This window comes from Manis javanica, chromosome 4, assembly GCF_040802235.1.
Source record: "Manis javanica isolate MJ-LG chromosome 4, MJ_LKY, whole genome shotgun sequence".
Classification (NCBI taxonomy): Eukaryota; Metazoa; Chordata; class Mammalia; order Pholidota; family Manidae; genus Manis; species Manis javanica.
In genome coordinates this window covers 101,639,130-101,665,509 of record NC_133159.1, presented here as the reverse complement: position 1 = coordinate 101,665,509, position 26,380 = coordinate 101,639,130, and the positions used below count along the sequence as shown (strand labels likewise).

General features: G+C 42.4%; 2 protein-coding genes across 7 annotated transcripts in view; one reads left to right on the top strand and one right to left on the bottom strand.

Moving 5' to 3' along the window:
• Window positions 1-26,367, top strand: TRIM45 (tripartite motif containing 45). Of its 3 annotated transcripts, none has more exons than XM_073234468.1 (7): window positions 1-825; window positions 2,432-3,165; window positions 4,451-4,580; window positions 5,231-5,345; window positions 6,961-7,087; window positions 7,953-8,112; window positions 26,351-26,367. In XM_073234468.1, the coding sequence occupies exons 1-6, from the start codon at window positions 338-340 to the stop codon at window positions 8,099-8,101; spliced, it is 1,743 nt and encodes a 580-aa protein (XP_073090569.1). In that variant the 5' UTR covers window positions 1-337; the 3' UTR covers window positions 8,102-8,112; window positions 26,351-26,367. The 3 variants fall into 3 exon arrangements, with proteins under 3 accessions (XP_073090569.1, XP_073090568.1, XP_017523697.1); XM_073234467.1 differs by lacking the exon at window positions 26,351-26,367 and adding an exon at window positions 9,127-12,732 and having other exon boundaries at window positions 2-825; XM_017668208.3 differs by lacking the exon at window positions 26,351-26,367 and having other exon boundaries at window positions 2-825; window positions 7,953-8,182.
• The window catches only part of TTF2 (transcription termination factor 2), a 35,106-nt gene continuing 25,286 nt past the window's right edge, over window positions 16,561-26,380 (bottom strand). For 3 of the 4 annotated variants that reach the window (XM_017668227.3, XM_017668237.3, XM_017668248.3), the window contains exons 18-23: window positions 25,529-25,699; window positions 23,164-23,222; window positions 22,163-22,313; window positions 21,352-21,434; window positions 19,912-19,986; window positions 16,561-17,399 (exon numbers count right to left, since the gene is read on the bottom strand). In XM_017668227.3, coding sequence (XP_017523716.1) covers window positions 17,255-17,399; window positions 19,912-19,986; window positions 21,352-21,434; window positions 22,163-22,313; window positions 23,164-23,222; window positions 25,529-25,699 — 684 coding nt within the window. In that variant the 3' untranslated portion in view covers window positions 16,561-17,254. Of the gene's footprint in view, window positions 17,400-19,911; window positions 19,987-21,351; window positions 21,435-22,162; window positions 22,314-23,163; window positions 23,223-25,528; window positions 25,700-26,380 lie in introns of those variants that run through there. The other variant, XM_073234466.1, reaches the window with a different exon arrangement.

Sequence of the window (26,380 nt, the reverse complement as noted above, 5' to 3'; positions counted from 1 at the left end):
ACAGTGGGGCGGGAGGGGGAGGGGGGTGGTAGAGGTTGTGAGAGGTCGGGAGTTGGCCCAGGACCAGCCCAGGACCTAGATCAGGAAGCGCTTCCGGAGAGGACCTGGGGGCAGAGGAGCGCGTGGGTGTGTGGTATGGGATGCCAAGGAAAAGAGAGGAATCTCCTGAGTAGATCTGTGGGTGGTTCTTTTGAGCAAACCTCGTCTTTGCTCTTCGATTTGCCAAAGAGGAAGTCCCCATGGTTTCTGTAAAATTGTGGCAACTTTTTTGTGGGCTTAATTGCCTGCATAGAACTGCCCAGGACCTTTTCTGGTAAGGGGCACAAACGTGGGGAATATGTCAGAAAACAGGAAACCGCTGCTGCGTTTCGTGGGCAAACTCCCCAGCGGGACTGCCGTTGGAAACTCAGTCAGGACTCACTGCCCTTTGTGCATGGGACTTTTCAAAGCCCCCAGGCTCTTGCCTTGCTTACACACAGTTTGCACCACGTGTCTAGAGCAGCTGGAACGCTTCTCAGTAATGGACTTTCGAGGGGGAGACTCTGACACAAGCTCTGAGGGGTCAATATTTCAGGAACTCAAGCCACCCAGTGTGCAGCCGCAGATCGGCATCCTCTGTCCGGTATGTGATGCTCAGGTGGACCTGCCCGTGGGTGGAGTGAAGGCTTTAACCATAGATCACCTGGCCATGAACGATGTGATGCTGGAGAGTCTTCGTGGGGAAGGCCAGGGCCTGGTGTGTGACCTGTGCAGCGACAGGGAAGTTGAGAAGAGGTGTCAGACCTGCAAAGCCAACCTCTGCCACTTCTGTTGCCAGGCTCATAGGTAAAGACGGGATAACCCACCTGGTGTAGCTTAAGAGCAAAGTAAAAAGAGGTGTCGAGACAGAGAAATCCCATGGTGAACAAATGGAAAGGAAAGCTTTCTCAAATGCCTTGGAAGGACAAAGAGCAACATACGATGTGGTAACAGTACCTAGAAAGGTAGTTAACTCCTGCAGCCTTACATAATACCCACAGTAATAATAGAATCATCAAATGTTTGCAGTCCTTTTTACAAAGCATGGTTTTCTGGGATCAGCAATCATTTGTATACTGAACAGTGACAGTGGGTGCTGGAAAAACAGAGGAGAATGTAATAGCATAGCTCCTGCCCCCAATCTCATTTGATCCTTGAAACTCCTATAGAAAGCAGGCACTGTTTTCACCCCTATTTGTTATTTGAGGAAACTGAGGCAGTATGTGATTTGCCAAGGTCCCACAGCTGGTAATATATAACATAACCGAATTTTAAGTCCAGATCTTCTGACTGCATTCTGTGCTCTTTCTACTTATCCATGCTGCCTTCCCAGGATAAGGTACTGATTGGTGTGACCCCACCTCAGCCTTTGCCTTGTCCCTAAAGTTACACTGAGCTTGGTGAGGTGGCTGGTAGGTGCTCTTTGGAGTGCAGATTATGTCTTTGTGGCATTTGGTGAATAGTTGGTCACAGAAATCACTCTTTGTCCCTTCTCAATCCCCTCACCCATTCCAGGACATTAGAATATAAAATGGCTAAGGTTTTAGGATTAGCCTAAAATAGTTGAGTACTTCCTTCCATTTGTTTTGTGGCCTCACCACCAGAATAAGTAGTGTTCAGGCTTTCTATTTTTAACTTGTAATTATGACTGCCTTGCTGCCAGTTAAGCAGCTGACTCTATTTTTCTCTATAGCCACTCTTCTGGTGCCAACATAGGCATGTAAGCATCAAGTTGATAAAATGCTAACAAGGGAGCTCTGCACAGTCACTGGTTCTCTAAGGATTTCCCTGAATCTCTAGAGGGATACAGAAAAGGGATTAAAAGAGCTTTGATTCTACTGACCACCGATTTCACTCTTTCTCATAATGTTAAGATGACTCTTGAGGAAAATTCTAGCTTGCTGCTTTGGATGATGAGGCTCTGGGCAAAGGAAATGCTTAACCAAAATCTTAGATGAAAGCTGAGACTTTTTCTTGGAGCCAGGTAGCCACTTTTTGATAGCCCGGGCTTTGTTGCTTTGCCATCTGGCACAGTTTCTGTCTAGGTGCTGAGTTTCTACCATGCTCTCACCTCTGGCTTACTGTAAGGAGTAGACTTGGCTCTTGTCTAAACTTCCCAGATTAATTGTTTGGAGAAAGATTCAGGCTTAGCTTTAGCATTGCAATCTTTTGCAAAGTCATGTCCAAGCCAGAGAGCCCTAGTCTACTATCATTTTTTATACACAGCAGTACTTTCAGGTATATATCATCCACACTGTACAGAGGAGGAACTGGAACTTGGATCATTGTTAGTAAAAGGTTAAAACAAGGAACTGAACTCAGATTTGACTTCAGAGACCATGCTCTTAAAACTACTGACTTTGCCCATTAGAATGTTCTCTAATTTCTTGTTCCTCACACTGTTTGCCCCTAGGCGGCAGAAGAAAACGACTTACCATACCATGGTGGACCTAAAAGACTTGAAAGGCTATAGCCAGATAGGGAAACCCATTCTGTGTCCCACTCACCCTGCGGAAGAGCTGAGACTGTTCTGTGAGCTCTGCGACCGGCCCGTGTGCCGGGATTGCGTGGTGGGCGAGCACCGCGAGCATCCCTGTGACTTCACCAGCAATGTCATCCACAAGCATGGTGACTCGGTGCGGGAGCTCCTCAGAGGCACCCAGCCCCACGTGGAGGCCCTGGAGGAAGCCCTGGCACAGATCAAAGGGACAAACAGTGCCCTCCAGGAGCGAGTGGAGGCTGTGGCAGCTGATGTGCGAACATTCTCCGAGGGCTACATCAAGGCCATTGAGGAGCACCGGGACAAGCTGCTGAAGCAGCTGGAAGACATACGGATCCAGAAGGAAAACTCCCTGCAGCTGCAGAAGGCCCAGCTGGAGCAGCTGCTGGCAGACATGCGCACTGGAGTGGAGTTCACCGAGCACCTGCTGACCAGTGGCTCGGACTTGGAGATCCTCCTCACCAAGGGGGTCATAGTGGAACGGCTTACAAAGCTGAACAAGGTTGAATACAGTGCCCATCCTGGAGTAAATGATAAGATACGCTTTTTCCCTCAGGAGAAAGCAGGCCGATGCCATGGTTATGAAGTTTATGGGACCATCAATACCAAAGAGGTCGATCCTGCCAAATGTGTCCTTCAAGGAGAAGGTAGGAGGGCATTTCCCATTGGCATGGAGAGGGCAGTGGACTGCATCATGGTGTTTAAGGAGGTGTGGCTTTTTCAGGTAGCAGGAGCTCCCTACTGATCAGTTTACCAAGGGAGAAAGACATATGACCTAAAGATCAGTGACCCCTCCTTTGCCTTTTTCTTTCTGATTTGTTCTGGTCCGAGTACAGTTAATATTCCATACAGGAGTAAGGCTTTACCCTTTTCCAGTTGACAGAAGTAGTAACTACCAAGAAACTCAAAAATCATGCCATTTCTATCAGACGACAGAACGGAGACAGCGCTCATAGAGAAAAAAGCATAGACTTCAGGGCAGGACACAATCCTGCCCGCTCAGACGGAGCACGGCAGGCCTCAGGTTGCTTGGAGCTTGCAAGTTCTGAAGAGCGTTTCAGAGGAGTGAGAAAGGCAGTATTGGGTTTACTTTCTTCTATGCTCTTTTTGGTTCAGGTAAGCCACATATCATTGGCATTTAAAAGAATAGGGTAGGCATTTCATTCAGTAGGGGGAAAACAATTTCTTTTGACCAGTGTTCTCTGCCTAAAGGACACATGTTATTCAAACATATATTTTGTAGATCAGCTCTGACAGGAAGATTGTATCCTAGAGTTGGCCTGACTCTGGCACTGAATTCTTAACTGTTTGGGAAGTCATAGGCAACTTTGAGAATGATCTCTCCCTCAAGAAACAGCCACTAATTTGGGCAGTTTCAGGAGATCCTTATACCCTTCATAAGCCTCTCCAAAAACCTCATGGTAGTTGATGAACCCCATGTTGAAAGGCCCCATTTCCTCTGACTGCCAGACCAGGGGCTGAGCTATCGCATATTTCCCCAACACCATGGCACAAGTGAATTATGGAGGATCTCACATGAAAGTACAAGTGGGTCAGCTGTATCCCCTGCCTATTCCTACAGGATCTGCTGCTTAGAGAGGGTAGTTTTGGGGGTTACCAGCTTCTCTCACAGGGTCTAGTTTTTATTTCTGAATAGGTAGGTCAGTCCTGAGTATTTTCAAAGCAGCTGTAGGGCTGAAGGCCCAGGATCCTATGTGATCCAGGAGCACCTGCTGGCTGAGCGATAACCAGGCTCACCAGAAGGGACTCCCAAAGCTCTGGGAGACAGAAAGAGAAGGGAAAAGAAAGGGAGCAGGATGATAACAGGAAGCACAGCCATTTGTACTAAAGAGAAAAGGCAAGATGGTGTCTGATTATGGGATGGAGGCACTGCAGGTGGCCTTTTAAGGACTGAGTGTTTATCTTCTGCAGATCTCCACAGAGCCCGGGAGAAACAGACAGCCTCTTTCACCCTGCTTTGTAAGGATACAGCAGGAGAGAGCATGGGCAGAGGAGGAGACAACATTCAAGTTGCAGTAGTCCCTAAAGATAAGAAAGACAGGTTTGTATTACACAATCAGGTGTCATGGGTAATAAGTGGTGATGAAACTGGAAATTTGAAATCCTTTGCGATAGTGGAGATGTCTGCAGTAGTTACATCTTACCTCCCCATGATGCTATTTAAAAATATGATCTGATCAATTGGACCAGATATGTTTTCTTGTGTGAGTTCTTTGCCCATATTCAGTTCTCTCCCAAAAAGTCTGATCTGCCCCAGATTGTCTTCATTCCCAAGCTTTGATACTAGAGACTGAAAAATGTTCTGTTAGACTGAATGGTACCCTTCTCAAAATTCAGTCCCCCTTTGCTATTAAATTGTGCTGGGAGCATACTTATGTCTCTGAAATTAGGGGAGGGAGGAGGAAGGTCAAAGAGCAGAAGGGGACAACAGAAGCTCTCCTTTGAATGGAAGTTTGAAGAGAACACAGTGTTTTCAAAGAATTCATCTGCACATCAGATTAAATTAGTATTTCTGTTGCTTCCCTTCTATTGTAAAATTACTTTTCAAGGTAAGTAGAAGCAGCATCCTGCTTGGGCACATTTAAAATTAATATTGAATTGAATGGTGTAGAGTTTATGTCCTAAAATGTGGGCAACTGAAGCAGGCCTGGAAGAGTTAGTGGTTTTTTTGACCCCTTATTCTCCATTCAGTCCAGTCAGAACAATGGTGCAAGATAACAAGGACGGGACATACTACATTTCCTACACCCCCAGGGAACCTGGCATCTATACTGTGCTGGTCTGTGTCAAAGAGCAGCACGTGCAGGTGAGAAAGACCCTAGCTTCCCTGAGCTCCTTTTGCCCTTGCCTCTGGCTTCTCTCATCTTAGGGTGTGGAGACACTTCTCATAGGAACAGCTGTATAGAGGGACTGAATAGGATTCTCTTCCTTTCTTTCTTCTCTTCACTCTAGAAATGACCAGATTTTACTACTTTTATTCGTATTAGGAGATGCTAATGACCATAGGACCCTCTGTCCCTATTTAACCCCCAGCAGTTATGCTTGCAGTTACCATTCTTCCAGATGGTTTGTTGGAATTCTTAATTTGGGAAAGATGCCTTGATTGCAGGAGCAGTCTTCCAGCAGACAAGCATATGAATTCAGGAAATAGGATGTAGTGCAGAATTTTCCAGCCTTATTCAGACTGTGACCACACATGGACTCACTGGAACATAACCGGGAGAGTCACTCCCTCTCCTCACAACTGATCAGTTATCTGTCTGCCTAACTACCCATCTGCTCTCGAAATTCTCTGCTCTGTTTATTTAGATGTTTATCTGTTACTGTGGTTACTACATCTCCTCCACAGATAAGTGTAACACCTTCTGGTTTAAAGATTATGAATTTTTAAAAATTAGGTAATATTCAGCATGCCCAGCAGAATCTCTCTGCTGACATTCCAGTAGTCAGACGTTCCCCCCACCAGAAATCAACACTGAAAGGGACAATAAATACCACACTGTCATGATACGTTAGACTTGTGGTCTCTGCACTAGGATCACTCATAGTCAATAGACACTTATTACATGCCTAACTACATTATGGCAGAGTGGGTTAAGGTTTTTGCATACATTATTCCACTTTTCTTTCAAACCATGTAAGCACAGAGGTCATCATCTAATTATACTAAGATACCAAATTTGCTGAAATACACAGTACCAATACAGCAAATCATTCTGAACCTATTTCTTTGAGCTACAAGTTGTTTTAAAAAGATTATAAATTCTTTAAAGGAAGAGAAACTTAACATCTGAAAGGCTTCCAAGTTGCCAGACTCTACTTTGTGCTTTTGCCAGACTGTGTGGTTCTCACATAGGGATAGGCACATAGCAACACCTATTAAATATTTATTGTTTAACATAGGATAGAAATAGGTAATGGAGGCTATCCTTGAAGGAAAGGGGTTAGGTAGGAGAGCATCTAATGTAAGAGTTATTAACCACACACTCAGCCCTTCTCCCTTGCATGCATCTCAGTGTAAGCAAATGGGTAAACCGATAGGTCCAGGCTGGAGGGGAGGTGGAAGAAAAAGAGATAGGCTCGGTGTGAGGAGCAATGTGTGGCCAAGAAAGTGGAGAAAGGGCCATAGGAGGTCCTAGCCTTGTGGTTGCCCCAGAGATTCCTCAAGAATGGAGAAGACAGGATGAAGTCAGTAACAGGAAAGCAGACTAGGCTTAGCAGGGTATTAGGTGTTCACTGAATTTGTGTCTGGTCCCATCCAGCTGAGCTGCCAGCTAGTTACCTAGACTGTTCCTCTCTGGCTATCCTTGTCCTTCCAAGGGCAGGCCCTGTGACTGACAGTCCACTGAGCATATGAGATGCTCAGCACATCCTGTTGACTCATAAGGTGTTGTTCTTTGCTCTTGATCTGAACACTGAAGGGCTCACCATTCACTGTGACAGTGAGGAAAAGGCACCGCCCACACCTGGGGGTGTTTCACTGCTGCACTTTCTGCTCCAGCGGAGGCCAGAAAACTGCCCGCTGTGCCTGTGGAGGCACCATGCCAGGTGAGGAGGACCTCCCTCCTAAAAGTCCTTACCTTCTGAGCCTGTCTCCCAGCCCTGGGAATCAACTACCACTCGGCCACTAGGGCTAGCTAGGACATTCAGGCTTAGGCTTTGTTTCTAGGAATAAAGTCCGTGCATATAAATATACCACAGTTCTAAAAGTTCCATTTAAGGCTTCTTTGTTCTGAAAAATTGAAAGAGTATGCTTAAAGGTTTTGAGTTATTTTAGTTTTGATACAGTTCACCAGTCCTTTGAGCCGTTTCTTCCTGGGACGCTTGATTTCAATCTATTCTAACAGCCAACAGTGTGTAAAATGTAAACCCATCCTGTTCCTTTCAAAACTTTAAAGAAATTCCATGCAAGGCAGGGATGGAGGAGTAGATGATTAAACCAACCAGGCCAGGTCTACCTCTTTTCTTGGGGGGAGGAGGAGATTCAGCTCAACAAGAGATCTAAGTTTTTTTAAAGTATTCTACCATGTCCTTATGCTAATGTGGGCCTTATGTAGGCTTTTGCACACTTTCATATAAATACTTAAGGATCTACCTTTTTTATTTCTACCACTGTACCCTTCTCTTTTACTTCAATAACTTTACAGTTAAAATCCAAACCAGTTCATCTTCTTGAGTTAGCAGAGTGTTAAAATAACTCTTCTTAGAACATTAGCTAACTAACAGTGATTGATTTGAATCATCAGTTTTGGGAGTCCTAAGCATAGAGGTGTCATGTAGCTCATTCCCTTGCTGGGCTTTTACTCAACGTTTTCGTAGACATGAGTCTGAATGATGCCAGGAGCATTAATTTCCACAGTAAACTGGACTTCACTCTGATGGCTGTTTTATCCTCTCCTCATGTACCATGCAGGTGGGTACTTAGGCTGTGGCCATGGACACAAAGGCCACCCAGGTCGTCCCCACTGGTCATGCTGTGGGAAGTTTACTGAGAAGTCGGAATGCACCTGGACAGGTGGGCAGAGCACACCAAGGAGCCTACTCAGGACTGTGGCGCTCTGATGGCCTCTTGGGTATGGACCCCAGACCTTAAATAATTTTCTCAAGAAACTGATAGAATTAAAAACAAAGTGCCTTATCCTACACTCTTATGTTCCACTACTTTGTGACTTACCCGATTGTGTGCACGGATGGTTGAGCCCAAGAGGCCACCACTACCTTTCTCTTAATAGGTTGGCAGTGCTCTTTCTACATCAAAGGAGGTTCCCTTTTCTCTTGTATGGGCATGGAGGTAGCTATGCCATTGGCACGTAGAGATCAAGGCAGTTAAGTCCTTATATTTTACACATAACTTGTTAAATGTTACATATTACTGGTATTTCCTCAGAAAATAAAAACCTCTTTTCATTGTATCCCTCTTGCTGTCACACTTTAAATGGATTATGATGTGATCTCGCTGTTTAGGTGGCAGTGCCCCTCCCCTTCTATGCCATATTCATTTCATACCCCCAGAGCCTTGAAGGTTACTGTTTAGTCAAGGGCACACAGGCAGTAAGCAAATAAAGGGAAATCCTGTTGAAATAGAACCTCATAAATTTATTGCAGTTCTACTAATGCCAGGCAATCTAGATACCTTTATCCTCCTCACATCTTTCAACCCTCGTTTTTTATAGATTAGTCTTCACTTGTGTCTGTATGCCTAGGACATAACTAGAAGCTCTGGCTTCTAGAGTGTGCCTGTTTTGCTGGTAAGTCTGAAGAGCATTCTTGGAAGGAGCAGACAGGGCTGTGCCTCAGCCCTGCCAAGGTCCTTGCTTTGTATACTTCGTGTGTCCTTCTGGGACTCTTGATTTCTAATATAGGAGAAACCCAGCATGAATTAAATATCATCATTGAAATCTGCGTTATAAGATCCATTAAGAAGTGGGTGACTCATTTAGTGAACTGGGTTAGGCAAAGGAAGTGAGGTAATTAGATCAAACACATTGACTATCAGGTCATCATGGAATACATTTCCTCAAGGCTGATGTTAGCTACATTATAGCTGTAAACACTAAAATATTTTCTATATTCTCACCCTTTTCTAGAAAGATTCGCTTCAGCCTCTCTCTGATCAAAATCTGGACTTCCCAGAAGGCACTGATGGCCCTGTAACCCTCTCAAATTATTAGCTATCTGCTCTTCCTCACCCCTTAATATCAAGAGCCCAGAGGTCAGGTAGGTGTCCTGTTAGCACATCACTCCTGCTTTAAGATCTGTGGTTCTCAAAAATGAGATTTTGCAGCCCAAGGGACACTTAGTAAAGTCTTGAAGACATTTTTCCTTGCCACTGCTGGGAGCAGACTGCTACAAGCATCTATTGGGTAGACGTCAGGAGAGCTACTCAATTCAGAACAACTTTCCACACAGAATTATTCAATCCAAAATGTTAATAACACCGCTGATGAGAAAAATCCTGTTCTAGACCATTACCCCTCCTCCTTTTCTAAAAATGGCCAGCCTTAAAGCTCATGCCTTCAAACAAGTTACTACCCTTCCATGGTTCAGCCGTCTACAGAGCTCCATGTCATTCCCACTCATTCCTTGAAGATTTTCACCAAGTTTGCTGTTATTCTAGTAGTACTCCTCAATCTTAGAGTAATTCAATATCCACAGACTTAATTCCATGACCAATTCTCTAATATTCTTCTTTCCCTTCCCTTAGCCATAGAGCCAGTCATACTTTAGACCCTGATTCCAATTGAACCCTTTTCATAATCTCAATTTCAAGAATCCTCCAACCAAATTCTTCCCTTTTTCCAGCTCACCCACTATAGTAGCCTATTGATTCTCCTACCTCCCTGAAACCCACAATACAGTGACTCTACCACATTCTCATTATTCGTCTCACTTCCTGACCCATGTCCTTTCCTTGGGCCTTAATCAGCTTGGATTCTAGAGACCATAATTATAATCACTCCTTTTGCATGACAGAGGGAGCTCTGGCAAAACCCCAGGTTAGAGCCATCTCTTCATCTAACCCAATTCACTGATCTGGAGAAATACACAAAAACATGACTAGTCTCACTTTAAATCTTTGGCCAGTAATTTCAGTGGGCTCTCAGAATTGCCCAATAGTCTGACAACACCTCTAGTCCATTTACTCTCCCACTTTCCAGGACAATTACCTATACTTTCTTCTCAAACTCCAGTTTCCATCCCACTTCCCCTTCTTCACTTGTGACCTTGCTTACTATTTGGCCAAGAAAATAAAAGGATTAAGAAGAGAATTTCCCTGTCCTCCCACATCTACAAATGTACCTATATTGTTTTAGTGAACTTCTATACCTGTATACTAAATCTTGTTCCATCTCTACAACCCAGAACATTCCAGTAATGTTCCCATCTACTGGATTGCTCATTTCAAAACATAAACATCCTACAATATTCCCCATCTTAAAAAACAGGTTTCTTTTGATTTTAGTATTAATCTGCTAGGGCTGCCATGACAAAATACCAGACTGGGTGGCTTAAACAACAGAAATTAATTCATAGTTCTGAAGGTCGAAGTCCAAGATCAAGGTGCCAGCAGGATTGGCTTCTCCTGAGGCTTCTCTCCTGGGCTTGCAGAGGGCCAGCTTCTGTTCCTCACATGGCCTTTTCTCTATGCCTGTGCACTCAGTGTCTCTTCCTCTTTTTATAAGAGCCAGGCCTACTTATTTAGGACTGACCCTTATTAACTTATTTAACCGTAATTATCTCTCCTTAAAGGCCCTATCTTCAAATACAGTCACATTAGGGACTAAGGCTTCAATCTATGAATTTGGGGGAAACACAGTATGTTCATTCCCCTTTGACAGTTGGCTCCATTTTTCTGCTTCCCTTTAAAAAGACCTCAAAAACAACTGTTTGCTGTCTTTACTTCCCCTGCTTTGCATTCTCTTGGATGTATTCCAGTCAGTCTTTCCTCACCACTCCACTGAAACAGCTCTCCTCAAGGTCACCAGTAAATATCCACTTTATGGAGTCTAGTGGTCAGTTCTCAATGTTTATCCTTTTTGACCTATCAATAGCATTTCACACAGCTGATCACTTTTCTCTCACTAGAACATTTTCTTCACTAGATTTATGTGGCATCAGTCTTCTTAATCCTACCTCTTTGACTTTCCCTTGTTGGACTTCTTTGCTAGTTCCTTCTCATCTCTCCAGTCTCCACACACCGGGGAGCACCAAGGATTAGTACTTTCATTTGTTTCCTCCCGCTCCCTAGATGATCTTGTCCTCTCATGACTTTAAATACCATTTATACACTGATAATTCCCCAAATTATCTCCAGCTTCAAATTCCAAAGGATTAGGTCCAGTAGATTTCTTAACATCTCCACTTGAATGTACCACAGGCACCTCAAATGTAAGATGTCCAAAATAGAACTCCCCATTTCCAATTCTCATTCCCACCTCCCTGTGCCACCACACTACTGCTCCTGCTGTCTTCTTGTCTTTAAAAGGGACGTCCAAATCCATTCTTACAGGTGGTAGATTCAGTAGTCTTGGAAACATCCCTGACTCCCCTCTCAGGCACATCTGATCTGCTGCGAACCCCACCAGCCACTCCTTCAGTGTGTTGTGCTGAGCACTGACCCGTCTGCACTGCTACCCTCCTGGTCTAGGACAGTATACCAAGTCTTTGCACCTGGACTTCTGCTTTCTAAGTAGTCTCTCTGCTTCTTCCTGTATCCTCCTATGATCTGTTCTCAACAGTCGGAGACGTCATTTTAAAATACTTCAGGTCACGCCACTTCTGCTAACCACCCTCCAGCAGCCTCCCACCTTAGGACAAAGCCAGTCTTTACATCAGCACGTGGGATCCTGCGTGATACTTAATGTAGGATCCCTGCTTCTCTCTCATTTCTGACCCACCCAACTCTCCATCCAAACTGGCCGGCCTGGGGCTCTTCAAACTTCTAAATACTCTCCGGCAACCTTTATCACTGCCCCTCCATTTGCAATGCTCACTCCCTCATTTCCCTCATGTTTCTGCTCTTACGTCAAATACCACCTTATTGGAGAGGAAGGTCCTTAACTACTCTGTATAAAAAGCAACTCCCCACCCCAGGACTCCTTAGTCCCTTTACTTAGCTTCTTCGCCATCTAACATATATTCTATTTGTTTAATGTCTCTCCCTTCATATTAGACTGTAAGCTCTGTGAAGGCAGGGATTTGACATTTAACTACATTGTTCCCACGATGTGCAGTTCTTGGTGCATAGTAAAGGCTTAATAATTTTATTTACTGAATAAAGATCTAATTGGTAGAATTTTTAGTTTGGATTGCTTTGGTATCTAGTTCTACAAGCTAGACTTGCCGTCCCCCATGCCTTGATATTTGTCATTTAAACAAACACCACTTGGAAAAAAATATCAACCTTCTTTCAGACCTGTTGGATAAATTATATGCACTCTAGGGACCAGCCTTGAATTTTCCAATTACCTCAGACATCTAGGGAACTGCTAGCCATGAAGAAGCTTGTTGTATGACATCATTTTCTTCCCTATGTATCTTATAATGAATCAGATTTCAGAACTGCGGATAAAAAGCTTATCAATTCAGTTGGAAAAAGGTTTTGATAATTGGATGATGTTACTGTAGATGAAATTATATTTCAACAGAAAATTTCTATGAGACATCTAGCTTCTGTCAAATACCCTAGCTTTTAAGTGATATTAATGGTTAGCAATTTCTTTAAAAATATTAAAATAGTTTCTGTCAGTGGTGGGAGTGGGAAGCCTGTTCCTTGGCCCATGCTACAGTGGAATCTAAACTTAATTTAATTCAGCTGCGCTGCCAGCTGACCGAGCTGGCAAAGTCAGGATGATCTGCAGAGCTCAAGGCTCCAAGGTGAGGGAAGAAAAGAAGCTTGAGGACTTAGGAATTGTCTCCAGTGTAACAAAGTGCTTCAAAAATCACCTTTGAGTTGTGAGCACCGAGGCATTGATCAGATGCAGCATGATGATGTAAGTTATACCTCTGGTGTTACAAGTGAGAGAAAAGAGCCACGAATCACAGCCTTCGTCCTCTGGGAGGGTGGGACAGAATAAATACCTCGGCTGGCTTGGATAACAAACATGCACACATACCTGTTAGCCCACCCATTCTAACCTCTGAAATGCAACAGTCCCCAGCTTTACTCCAGAGTATGTGTACCTGTGTGTGAGGTTTGTCTAAACTAAGAAGTCAATGCTAATTAAAAGCAGAATATTAGAAGAGGCCTTCATTCTTTGCCTTCTTAGCATCTACATATTGATTTCAATTCCTTCATCAGTTCCTTGAAGAAGTCTTCCCTAAATAGGTCCAATCCCTGTTCTAAGCCCTCCTGGCTACACACACCTCTCATGGCAGCGCTCCCCACTTCACAGCCTTAGGTGATCTGATTCATGCCTGGCTCTCCTACTCGACTGTGAGCCTCAAGAAGACAGGGTTGTTTTTGGTTTTGTTTACACTTGTATTTTCATGCACAGCAGTGCCTGGCACACTTTATATCTTTGAATTAATGTATGAGTTAATTAAGCAGTAAAAGTATTTGCCCCATCCTTCCTTTAAAACATCTCTACCTACACTCAGATTTAGCTAAGGATTCTAGATAAAAATAACTTAAAATAGTAAAGACACTGTATGGCTGCACGTCTATCTCCCCTGCTCCCTTCCTAAGGGCTAGGCTGTACTTTCATTTCCATTTCTGTCCCCTAGCTGCTGACTCTCATGGTACTTTATAACTGACCCTAATTTCATTTTTACATATGAAAACATTTTAATCCAGAAGCCACTTCATTGGGCAATAGAGACAATCAGAAGACAGGGAACTCAGTCTATACAGCCTTTAAATAACACACAGAATTGCTAGAGGAAAGGATCTTTTCCCACAGATACCCTATCTATTGCTTTTCATAACGATTGGGTGGCAAGAGAAGTCTGTCGCAGGGTTTTTGAAGGGGCCAGGTTTCCATCCAGACAGGAATGCACAGTGATCAACATTGCTAAAAAGAAGTCAAACTATAAATTTTCCACAAAGGCAGCTGTCACATAAGAAGTACCTCGCAAATTGGATGCTCAGCCCTGCTGAGCTTTGGGGGACAGATGTTCACCATCTGGCTTTCAGCTGCACCTATGCTGCTGCTGTATTCTCATATTCCCAGACCTAGTCTCACAGCAGTGACTCTAGCATTTGTATGGTACTTCATTGTTTATAAAACATTTATTACCTCATTTCGTCCTTGCCTAAGTCTGGTAAGGTAGGCAGGCAGCTGTGACCAGAAAATCCAGCAGCAGTGTCGCAGAAAAGTAGGCTGGTGGACACTGGCACAGCTCACAGGGCAGCACCTCAACTAGTGGCTACCAGGTGGGATGTCATCCATTGCTAGAGGGTGCAAAGACCAGACATTAGGAAACTGACTCACAGTAACTAAAATGAATGTGACCCTTAAATAGACACCAGAATGCTACTTATGTTAATTGATGAGAAGTTCCCACCCAAGGGCCAGGACTTAAGAATGCATGTTTGATATATTCCAGCCCATTAGGATAATGGCTCCAACTTTTTCTGTACCCACTTCACATCAATAGCATCTCACTATTATAGGAACAACTGTCCAAGACATACTTAGGTGGCTATGCCAGCTTAGAATCAGAACAAGGAATACTAGAGAAACATTGTGTTGTCCGTGGGTTCTGAATATTTGAAGATTGTGGGTTATAACACCTGCAGCCATCTCCAGACTAAAAGAATGCTTGACCCTCAAAGGGAACACTGCCTCACTCCTCAACAGTGCTTGGAACACAGGCAATATTCATACAATGCGCTTTCTGGCTGACAAGATTGATCTAGTCAAGTGGACTCTAGTATGTATACTTATTACTAAATTCTCAGTGGAGAAAAATGAGATATATGCCAATTCACATATTTACAGTCAAAAGAACTACAATGCCCCAGGCGATCTATAACTGACCTGCTATCAGACAATTGGCAAATAGCAGGCAGGACTTGTGATCTGTCTTTGCCCTAGTACATTGACCTCTAGCATAACTCACCAGAAGGGCAATCCTACTTCCTCATTTTCTATTCTTATCAGGGACCTCACTGTAGTGCTGAGTTCTGAAAACAATGCCCTCCTTACAAATGGGGACACCAAAGTGTAGAGAAGCAAGCATGTCATAGTCCAAATGTGGGTGAGCTAGGGTGAGAAGAAAAGCACATATGGGAAGTGGGGGGTTTGTTCTAGTCATTCAGGAACCAGAGTCTACTAATCTGCCCAAAGGGCCTATGGTCTAAAAATAGGTAAGAATCCCTGACCTAGTGGCTTCACGATTCTCTAGGGCCTTGCAGTCTTCGGTCAGTTCCTTTGCATCCAGTGGGCCAATGAGGGAAGAAACAGCAATGAGGAAACATTGGCAAGGTTTTAGAGGGCAAATAAGAAATCACTTCCATTACTTCTCTCCTCATTCCACTGACAAATGGAATATGGAGCCAGTAATGAAGACTGGAAAAATGTAGTGAACACATAGCATTATCTCAGCTACACTGTCAAATATATACTTACTGGGTCATACCCATGATAATACAAATACTAAATGATACGATGGTACAAATACTAACATGTTACAATAATACTAAATGAAACAATGATATTAATACTTCAAATACTGTGTATTTGTAAAAATACAAATATCAGCAGACCTAAGAGATACTGCAGGTTCAGTTCCGGACTACCACAATAAGCAAATATTGCAATAAAGCGATTCAAATGAATGTTCTGGTTCTCCAGTACATATATTTTATACTACACTACAGTCTATTAAGAGTGCAATAGCATTACGTCTAAAAAAACCAATGTACATACCTTAATTAGGAAATACAATGTCAGAAAATGCTAAGCATCACCTGAGCTTTTGGTGAGCTGTAATCTTTTTGCTGGTGGAAGGTTTTGCCTCAGTGTTGATGGCCACTGACTGATCAGGGTGGTAGATGAAGGTTGGGGTGGTCATGGCACTTTCTTAAAATAAGAAAACAACAAAGTTTGCCACACTGATTGGGTCTTTCTTTCACAAACAATTTCTCCATAGCATGCAATGCTGTTCAACAGCATTTTACCCAAAGAACTTAACACAACTTCTTCCAAAATTGCAAGAATCCTCTCAAACCCTGCTGCCGCCTTATCAAATATGAATATTCTAAATTCTTTCTTGTCATCTCCACAATCTTCATAGCATCTTCACTGGGAGTAGATTCCATCTCAAACCACCTTTTTTGCTCACCTGTAAGAAGCAACTCTTCATCTGTTAAAAGTTTTATCATGAGATTGCAGCAATTCAAATATGATAATAATTAAGTCTGAAATATTGTTGAGAATTACCAGAATATGACACAGACATGAAGGTGGCAAATGCCGTTGGGAAAATGGCAGATAGACCTGCTTGATGCAAAGTTGTCACAAACCTTCAATTTGTAAAAAAACAGTATCTACAACGTGCAATAAATCAAAGCACAATGAAACAAGGTACGCCTGTACTGTAAAAAATAATACATCTGAAATTACATGACACAAATACTACATGATAGCAATATTAAATGATATAGTAACACTAAAATACAGGCTACCGAACAATAATTGATACAATGATGCAAATACTAAACATTTATTTATGCACACAGCACCTGCTTGATCTTATACCTAACAGGAAGAACTTTCTAAAGGAGCCAACTGCAGAGGAATCGGCATCCACTCTCTGCTTAGCCCGAAGATGTTTATAGGAGCGGACAGCCTCACTGGCAGGAGATGAAGAGATGGGATGGAGCCTGTATTACAAAAGGTAGTGAGAGTCGGTCCATCAGGTGTGAAGAGAAAGGTAACAAAGGGCCTTCTGAGTTTTACTGATCTGTATATACAATTCTCCCAGTTGTTTTCCAAAATTACCTAACTCTAGAGCATAGCCTTTTATCTGTAATCATTTATTGGTTTCTATGTCACTCATTAAATAAGTTGATTGATTAACGTAATTTCTTAACCAACTGGTTAATATGACAACCAATCCTCAGTTCTAGGAATAAGATTATGCCTCATTTTGAGGAGGCCTAAGGCTTGATGGTGAAATGGAAATGCGAAGGAGAGCTCGAAGGACCATGGTGAGGCTCTTATCCCTGATCCTAGTAGCGACACTATTCTGAGTCCTATAGAAAGAAAGTCAGATGCCAAAAAGGACTTTGAGGTCAGCCAAGGAGAGTTTGGTGACAGACTTTCCAGATCCTGATAGAACCTGTTTGGCCAAAGTTTTCTTTCTTTCTTGGAGCTCCAAGATCTTCTCTTCCACTGTTCCATCACAAACAAATCTGAAAAGCAGACAATCCATTAAAAACTCAAACTAGTGTATCTAGTAACACATTCAAACTTCCCTTTATGCTTTAGTTTTTAAATGAGATTTCTTCAAGTTTTCTTAGGTTTGGTTAAGAATTCTGTGTGTAAGAAATTGAAACAGCCTTACTAAATATACATCCATTTAAAATGATGTGACTCAAATTGACTTTTCCCTTCTTTCTGAAGCTATGGTTGCTGAGAAATGCCAAACTAAAAGAGATTCCTATCCAAAATAAGTGTAGAGATTTGGCTTTCTCCCAAAAGTTCCATCTTGGTAAGATGAGGAGGCCTTAATGCAGGTGTTAAGTGTACTACAGTAAGTACAGAATGTCTTATTTTTTGGCTAATTCACACTGAAAACAGGTTTCACAAGCTGAGGAAATGCCACTGTTGTCATCCATTTCCTCATTCCACAAGTACTAAGTGAGTAACTACATGCCACACACACTGCCAGGTGTAGGGACGGAGAGATGAATATAGTCTTGCTCTCAGAGAGAAGGAGACAGACATGAAAATAAACAATAATAATATGACCTGGCAAGTGCTGTAATAGAATTATGCCCAGTGTGCAAAAGGAGTAAAAGGAAATCCATCTGGGGGTATTCAAGGAAGGCTCCACTGAAGAGTTAACTCTTAATGTGTGACTTATAGGATGATCAAGTGTAGACAGTGGGGAAGGTATCCCAGGGAGTTGGAGCGTGTATAAAACAGAACATAGTATTTTGGAGGAAGATCAAGTTGTCCAATCCAACCAGAGAAAAGTCAAAAGGACTCCTCCATGTTCTTACAGTAACTGCAGAAGCTTGAGGCTGGGGGGGCACAGATCACAAGTGGCTTTGCACACCTCAGAAATTTAGATTTATAAGAGGAGAGTGGCAGTGGGGATGGAAGGGAAGGTGGGATGTTTATAAGAAACATTTAGAAAATTAATGGACTTGGTACATAAAAAATGAGAGAAAGAACAAAGTCTTGTTTCTGGCTCTACGACTAGATAAAGTTATACTATTCACAGAAACAATGTATTCAGAAGAATAAATAGATATGAGGTGGTACCTCTTTTTAATCTATGACATTTTGAGCCCCTGGAACAAGTAATAGTACTTGCTACACAGTGAGTGCTCAATAGGAATTAGTTTTATGAGTTTAACTGAGACGAATACAAGAGTCAGTGGGTAACTGGTGAACATGTGAACACTCAGACTGAGATATTTACTAGAGATTTGGATATCTAGAGCTGAAGTTTAGGAGATCTTGGAACTGAAGTTGCAGATTTGGAACTGACTGAGTAGACAGCACTATTAAGGGAGGTGCATACAGAGAGCTACAAAGAGAATTAAAGATGGGAAAACTGACATAATTGCTGTATTTACATGCAAACTTTGGAATTCATGCATGCCTCTTAACAAGGGCAGTTTCAGTGGAGCGATAAGGGTGAAGGCCAGTTTATAGAAGGCTGAAGAATGACAGTATTTGGGATGTTACCACAGCAACTATTACCTGCAACTAAACTCACAATGAAGAAGGTAAGCAAGTAAAGACAGTCAGTGGTTTCAAATTCTTCAGAAAACTTCCTGAAAAAGCAAGGAGAAAAAGGTCCACAGCTAGAGTGGATTGCAACATTAAGGCAGGTTTTGTTGCTTTTAAAGAGAGGAGGGTCCCAAATAGAGGGACATTCTACAAAATAAGTAACTGGTTTATGCTCTTCAAAAATGTCAATGTCATAAAACAAAGACTGCAGTACTTTTCCAGATAAGAAGAGACAAAAGAGTCATGACAACTAAATGCTTCACAGGACCTAGGATTTTCTTTTGCTGTGAAGTTAAGTCGCAGAAGAGAATCAAGTCCACAGCTCAGGTAATAGTTGCAGTGGTAACATTCTGATTTTTTTATTTTATTGTGATTATATAAAAGAATGTCCTTATTTTTAGGAAATGCCCATTGAAGTACTTAGGGATAAAGGAGCATCATGTATCCAACTTACCCTCAAATGGCCCAGAAGAAAGTTTATACACAATATAACACACAGACAGTATACAAGAATTTTTTGGTATTGTTCGTGGAACCAAGAATTTTTTAGTATTATTTTTGTAAGAATTCTTACATTCTTTTCTGTATGTCTAAAATTATGTCAAAATAAATGTTAAAAGCAAAAAAGAGAGAGAGAGAGAGAGAGAGAGAGAAAGAGAGAGAGAGAGAGAGAGAGAGAGAGAGAGAGAGAGAGAGAGAGAGAGAGAGAGAAGAGGCTCCTTCATGGGCTGCCTTGGCTGAAATAAGGCTCCCGTTATATACAAGCTTGTTCTTGGGCAGGAATCAATTCCAAGGTTACCCCCAATTGCTTATGTTCCCCTTCTGACTGTGCGTGAGTACCAAGGAGGATGAGCCTCAGCAGATTGTAAGTAAAGTGACCACCAAATACTTTAATTCTATTAAGACAGTACAAAAGCAGAATATGGGAAGGGTCCTAGGTCCTGGGAGACTTTTACTTACTTGTGTACGACAACATCTTTCTGCTGCCCTACTCGGTAAATTCGGTCACAGGCTTGATCTTCAAGTGATGGATTCCTGTTACAAAACAGGTAAAGCTCAAAGGTCCTGACATCCTAGACTGGTGGGGGAGACAAATTCCATGGACAAATCCAGCCACCATTTTTTATATGGCCCTTGAGCCAAAAATAGTTGTTAAGATTTTTAAAGGGTTGAAAAAATAAACTCACAGTGAAGAATGTGCACAAGAGACCTTTGTAGCCTGCAAAACCTAACACTGTTACTATCTGGCCTTACATATTTACATAAAAAGCTTATAGATCCCGTCCTAGGCTATACTGGCCTCAGAGAAGCTAGCGCCAGGTACCTTCTTGCCTTCTGATGAGAAATTGAGGTCTGATTGCTAACAGTAACTAAGCACTGTCATCAGCTAACAGCTGTTAGTAACAGAAGGGAAACCACTGCTCCAGTTTGGTCACCAACCAGCCCGATGACTAGGCCAAGTCACCTACCCTCAACCTTCTTAACTTTAGATCGCTACTTGGAAATGTGAGGCCTGCCCAATGATCTTAAACGCTTTTCTCAACTTTAACATTCTATGATTTAACTAAGGAGACTGTTTCCTTCACTACAAGTTCTCGTTATCAACTCCAAACTAGTTTCTCATCTTACACTTTAAAATCCTGGATAACATTCTTCATTTTAGAAAGTAGCTTAATTCCTAGTCTGCTTTCCTCATTTACATGTACAGTGGCATCCCAAGTAAGACCTAAACACATTCTCCAGAAGATAACAGAGCCTCTTTGTGCGAGTCTGGGCTGCCTGGAGAATTAGACAAATGTGCAGGAATCCCTAATTGGCATAATTGGAAAACCAAAAACTGGGACTAATTTTAACACTTTCTCCTAGCAACTCACTAACTCGTTTATCGTTATTTCCAGGAAGGGTGCTGTTATGCTTCTGGTGCTGATACTATGGTTTAAGTCCAAGGGCTATGTGTTAAGTGTATTCCTAACATAATTAAAAAACTCCTTGTCCTTTTCCTTTTGGAGTAAAGCTTCTCCCTCTTCACCCAGGGTGAGAGTTCCTTGGATGCCAACATATATGTCTGAAATATGGTATTTCAAAGAGGTAAAACTGGGTGATGTAGCTCTTGGACATGAGAAAAGGCTCTGCTCCGTTTCCATTGAAACATGTTAGATTAACAATAGAGAGAACGGAGTATTTTAAGTAGTCATTTGAAATCTTGCTTGCTCATGAATTCAGGGCTGTCAGCAGCCCTACACCCTATTTAGATCCAAGTCTATATGCTTCTATTCACAGAGGTATCTCCATAATACACAGAGAGCACACTCATCATGAGAAGTCAGGCACTACTGCCCCTCTGGCCCCCTGGTCTCCCTGCTAAGCTGTAACAACCCAAGAAAAATACAGAATCATTACCAGTGCATATCCAGAAGAAAAAGATGATTTCCTCCAGTCAGGTTTAGACCAACGCCTCCAGCCAAGAGAGAGATTAGCATAATCTTCAAAAGAAAACACACCACTAACATCACACAAGTTGGTCTCATAATACATTTCTCCTTCTGTCTCAGATTCAAGCCCAAAATCAATACAGATAAGCAATGTGTTTCTGTCAGATTTCCTTCTGCTGTTGTAAATGCACTGTGTTCAAATTCTGAGATACTATCTCCCATGCCTCACCTTTGAGGAAATTTTTACTTCACACTTTTTTTGGGAGGCAACCTGAAAACATCAATTATACCTGTCAGAATATACAAATGCAGTTTAGAGCACTGAGGGTGGTTAGTGCAATAAACTTAACCATTAACCAGATTCTGTCTATTTCATCAGTCTCTGCACCCTCAACCCCCACACCACTGCTATGATTCTCCACCAATCAGTCAACTAATGCTTTCCAAATTCTTATTATCTATTATCAGATGACTTTGTTCTTCCACTTCCCTCCATGTTTCCTCTTACTAAAATCCCACCTATCCTTTCAGGCTTGCTTCCTGCACAGATTCTCTTGATCCTAACCAGTTCTGCCCTTACTCTCCTTTTGGCCCTCACGTTTTATTTTCTTTGGAGTATTTGCATACCTTAATATGTACCCCAATAATTATCTAATAAAAAAGACACATGAAGAGATCAAGGCTATGAATATTTTTAAATTGAGCTGCTACACTGGAACTCTGTATAACTGAGAGCAATTTGCTCTTAGTTATATAGCTCTGATGTGGCCAGCTCATACCTGAGGGCCCCTGGAGTTGTTAAATGCCTCTACCAAGTCCATTCTCTGTTTGGGGTTGACAGATCCATCGATGATGGCGTAAGTCAGTCCATGCCTCTTAAGATGCAACGCCACAACTTTCAGCATGCTGGTCCACTGAGAGACAATGACACTGGGAAGGAGAAAACAATACAACCCCCGGGTAGATGAAACACACTCATCTGCAGGGCTTTAATGCCCCTGCTATTAAGATTCAGTTATCAAATATGGACAAAGAAATGCCTTGTGTTACCCAAGAGGGTAAGGTACATGCTTAGGTCACATTTTAAGATTATAAGGCTTCCAGTGGTTTCCAGATCCAGTCCTACAATTTTTATCTTGTGCTACAAGAAGTCAGAATAAAGGGGTGGCTAAAGTAAGGAGTGAAGCCTCCTATTATCTGGAGGTCTACTGCTCATCCAGAGATCTGTAGTCCTGCAGAAAAGGGGCACAGACCACAGTCCCTTTGCCAGCCAGGACAAATTTCTATGGCTTCTCCTCTCGCCCACCCCTGGTGTCCCCAAGCTATGTTTCAGTTGGTTTCAAGTTTTCAGATCAGAGTATTTCATACAAACAAATGCAGACTTCTAACATTCATGTAAAGATAGCAAAGAGCAAACAGACCTCCTTATATCCATGTGCCCAGCTTAAGGACATGCCAGTGCTGTGGGCCCCTGTGTGAGGACAGGCCTCTCCTCCCATGCAGACTTGTTACTCCCTTGCTTTTCTTTAGATGTCCCTCTACTTTTAAACATTTCTTCAGATGCTTAGCTTACATGATCCTCTAGGGACTTCCTTTTTAATCAATGCCACAAACACTTTAATTAGAAATCATAGGAATTTGTGCTCTAACCTCAGTGCTTTCTGCTGAGGTCTAATGGCTCAAGGTCCTTGATATAAAAAGCTAAGGTTTATGAGTATCAGCAATATCCAATTTTCTTGCCTACCTCATCAATACTTGGATAATGAAATAACACATTTACCTCTTTTGGGACTCTGGATTTCTTCCGATCACCTCCAACTCTGCCAACAGAGATAAAATCTGGGAAAAGTTTACAATAACATGCAGATTTAAGCAAATTCACTCGTCACCTGAATTACTGACATGGTCTTCTGGACAGTCTCTCTGCTTCTGGCCTTACCTCTCTCTCATCTACTCTCCTCTCTGCAGCCACATGGCTATTTCTAAAATGTCAGTTTGTCACTTTTTCCCCTGGCTGAAGTCCCTGTGGTGGCTTCCCACTGAGGAAAAACCCCAAGCTCCTCACCATGACTCAACAGGCCCCTCCTGCTCTGGTCTCTGCTTATGTCTCCAGTTCATCTCGCACTATGCCCTTCTCAAATGGCTTCAGTCATACCATAATTCTTCCTCCACTAAGTCATGCTTCATCTTATCTTTATCCAGTCTGTGCCCTTGGTCTAGAACATCCTTACATGTCAGCTTAATGTCACTTCTTCTTAGAGGTCCTACCAGCCTCCAAAATACGGGTTAGAAGCCTACTGCCTACATGCTAATGTAAAACTTTTTACTTTTATTATCATGGTCTTTTTCATATTGTACATTATTCTTTTCATGACTTGAATGCTTTAAGAAGGCAGAGTCAGCATGTCTTGGTTCATTTCTTTACTTTTAGCACTTAGCACATAGCTGGACTAGAGGAGGTACTATCCTAACATTTGCAAGAGAAAGTGAAGGAGATTTACCCATTTTAAGGCCTGCTCCAAATGATGTTAAAGAGGAGGACCTGTCTGAGGAATACTTGCCAAAGCTTCCAAACAAGCTCTCTGGGTATTTACCAAAACCCCATGTGGCACATTTGAGTCCATATGGGGGCAGTCAGTAAGAACACGTGGGCATGACTTTGGAGAGCAGTTGGGTTCATTCTTCCTGACAGCTAATAAGAATGACTTTCAAAAGCCTCTAAGGGCCCTATAGTACACCTCCAGAATGATGGAGGAATCAGGAGGTGAAGAAAGTTCTTAATCTGCCATCACACAGTGTAATACTTTGGAACTCCCAGTGAGGAACTGAAGATTCCTCTTCACAGAACAGGGGCTGAGCCAGATGAACCCTGAGACACCTCTTAGAGTCCATGTGGTGGCAGTTAAGAGTGGTAACATGCAGAAGCCCCCACACGTGAGGCTGCTTTCCAATCTGAACAAGCATGCTGATGCCCAGCCAGGAAGTGCGGCACAGACTGTACCGCTTTGATTTTGTAGGAAGGAAAAAGGCAAGAATATGAAATGCCTGGGGTCTTAGTAACTCGAGGGTGCAGAAAGTGCTCTGATAGTCACGTGAGCAAGCCAGCAATAGGTATTTTGGGAAAACTGCAGTGGAAGAGCATGATTCATGGTCCATGAGCTGGAATCAAATTCCAAGAACATTCTGTAAGAATTTAGGTTTTTGCTACTAAAGAAAACTCCCTTCCCTGTGTGAAACAACCTTTCATGGTCTGAACTACTACTAATGGGCTTACATTGAGTAGCCCTGTGAATAAACATTACTTGAGTATTAGATGAGAAACACAAATTGTTAGGAATATGTTTTAACCCATGGGCAACTCTGAAGGTATATAAGGCAACTCTACCTTATATTTCTCTCAGGTATCAGTGGTAAAGACCTAGGTAAACATTTTTTAATTTAATTAAAAGTAAATCTTATGTATAACACCATTCCCTTGGCAGTGACCTCCTTTCTAGTTACATTTTTTAAAAGAAAGCCTTTGAAGGGAGGTTGAGCCCAGGTTTGACAGCTGAAGAGTGCAGCAGAGAGAAACAAGCCCCAGTCTCAGGTGTACAAGCCAGTGGAGCACATTCCAAGCCGGCCAACAGAAAGGCAGGGCTCAGGTCAGGGTTTCTTGGCCTTTCTCTAAACCCTTCGGCTTTAGAAGGCTTTAGTGAAAACAGAATGAAATGACTAATGAAGATAGAAAGCTATAGAGGAAATGATACTTGAGGATGGAAGCCTTTCAACAAGTCAAAGCAAGTGGTGCTCAGATATACTTCCCAGTCTCTAGTGTCAAGCTTCGTTGTTCTCTTTTCAAGCTCTCACAGAACAAACTGCTTACTCACTCAGGCCCTGTCCTATTGATCCATGACAGAAAACCTGCCTGATGACAAGACTGGCCCAAATTACTCTCTGAAAGCCCACTTGTAATAAGACTTTAGTTTTATTCATGAAATTAAATTAGAATTTAAGACTGGAGGGAGCATCTGACCGGCTAAAATCAAACCGTTCTAGCTCTGCCGTCACATAGTTGTACCCACTTGGACAAATGTGGCACTCTCACACAGGAAAATCTATGATGAATCAGAGTTTCACTACCAGAACACAGGTGACAGAAGTACCTTGGTGCTCCCTCTTGTGTCTTCAAAAAGCTCCACCTTGAAACCTTCACCATTAAGGGAAATGATGGAAGATGGCTCTGAGTTATGGAGTTCAGACAGGGTCAGAGCACTGAGCTGCTCTTCCAGGGAAAGAACCAGGGCTTCACCTTTCAGTTCAGTTGGATCCAGGGCCTGAGCAGGATGCAGAAAGGGAACGGGAGCAGGACGGGCAGTTGAGGCAGCAAGCTATATTACTTGCCTGTGAACTGCTGATAACCCCTCACATAGCAAAGTGTCTTAAATTTATCTTCAGTATCTCCTGAGAGGAACCCTAATTAAACTGTAACCTTGCAAGTCGTTTCACTAGATTAAAGACAAGTCAAATGATGGAACTTTTTAAAGACCTGCCAGACAGATTACATAATTGTTCTACTTCCCAAAGCTGAAACAGCACCATTAATTAAGCTATTGATAATCAAAATACTACATATCTTCCAAAGAATAACATAGTCGTCTTAATTATGGCTGCGCCTCCAATGTAAAGGCACAATTGTGTAAATACTTGAGTTTTCACAACCAGAAAAACTTAAAAGCCCCAACACTGGTTGACAGAAGAAAGTAGTAACTAAATTAGCTTTATGACATCCTAAAATACAAAAGCATTCATAAGTGGTTTCCTTTTTTTTACAAAATGCTATTTTCTACTCTAAAATAAAGCTTATTTAAAATAAAACAACAAAACCTGTTAACACCATGAGAATGGACAATGGTCAACAAAGATTAATTGAAGTAAAACAAATAAGCCCCTTTCCTGCCCCACCAAAACCCCGTTTTCCTTTCCAGAAGACTGCATTGGACCTGTCTGGGGGCCAC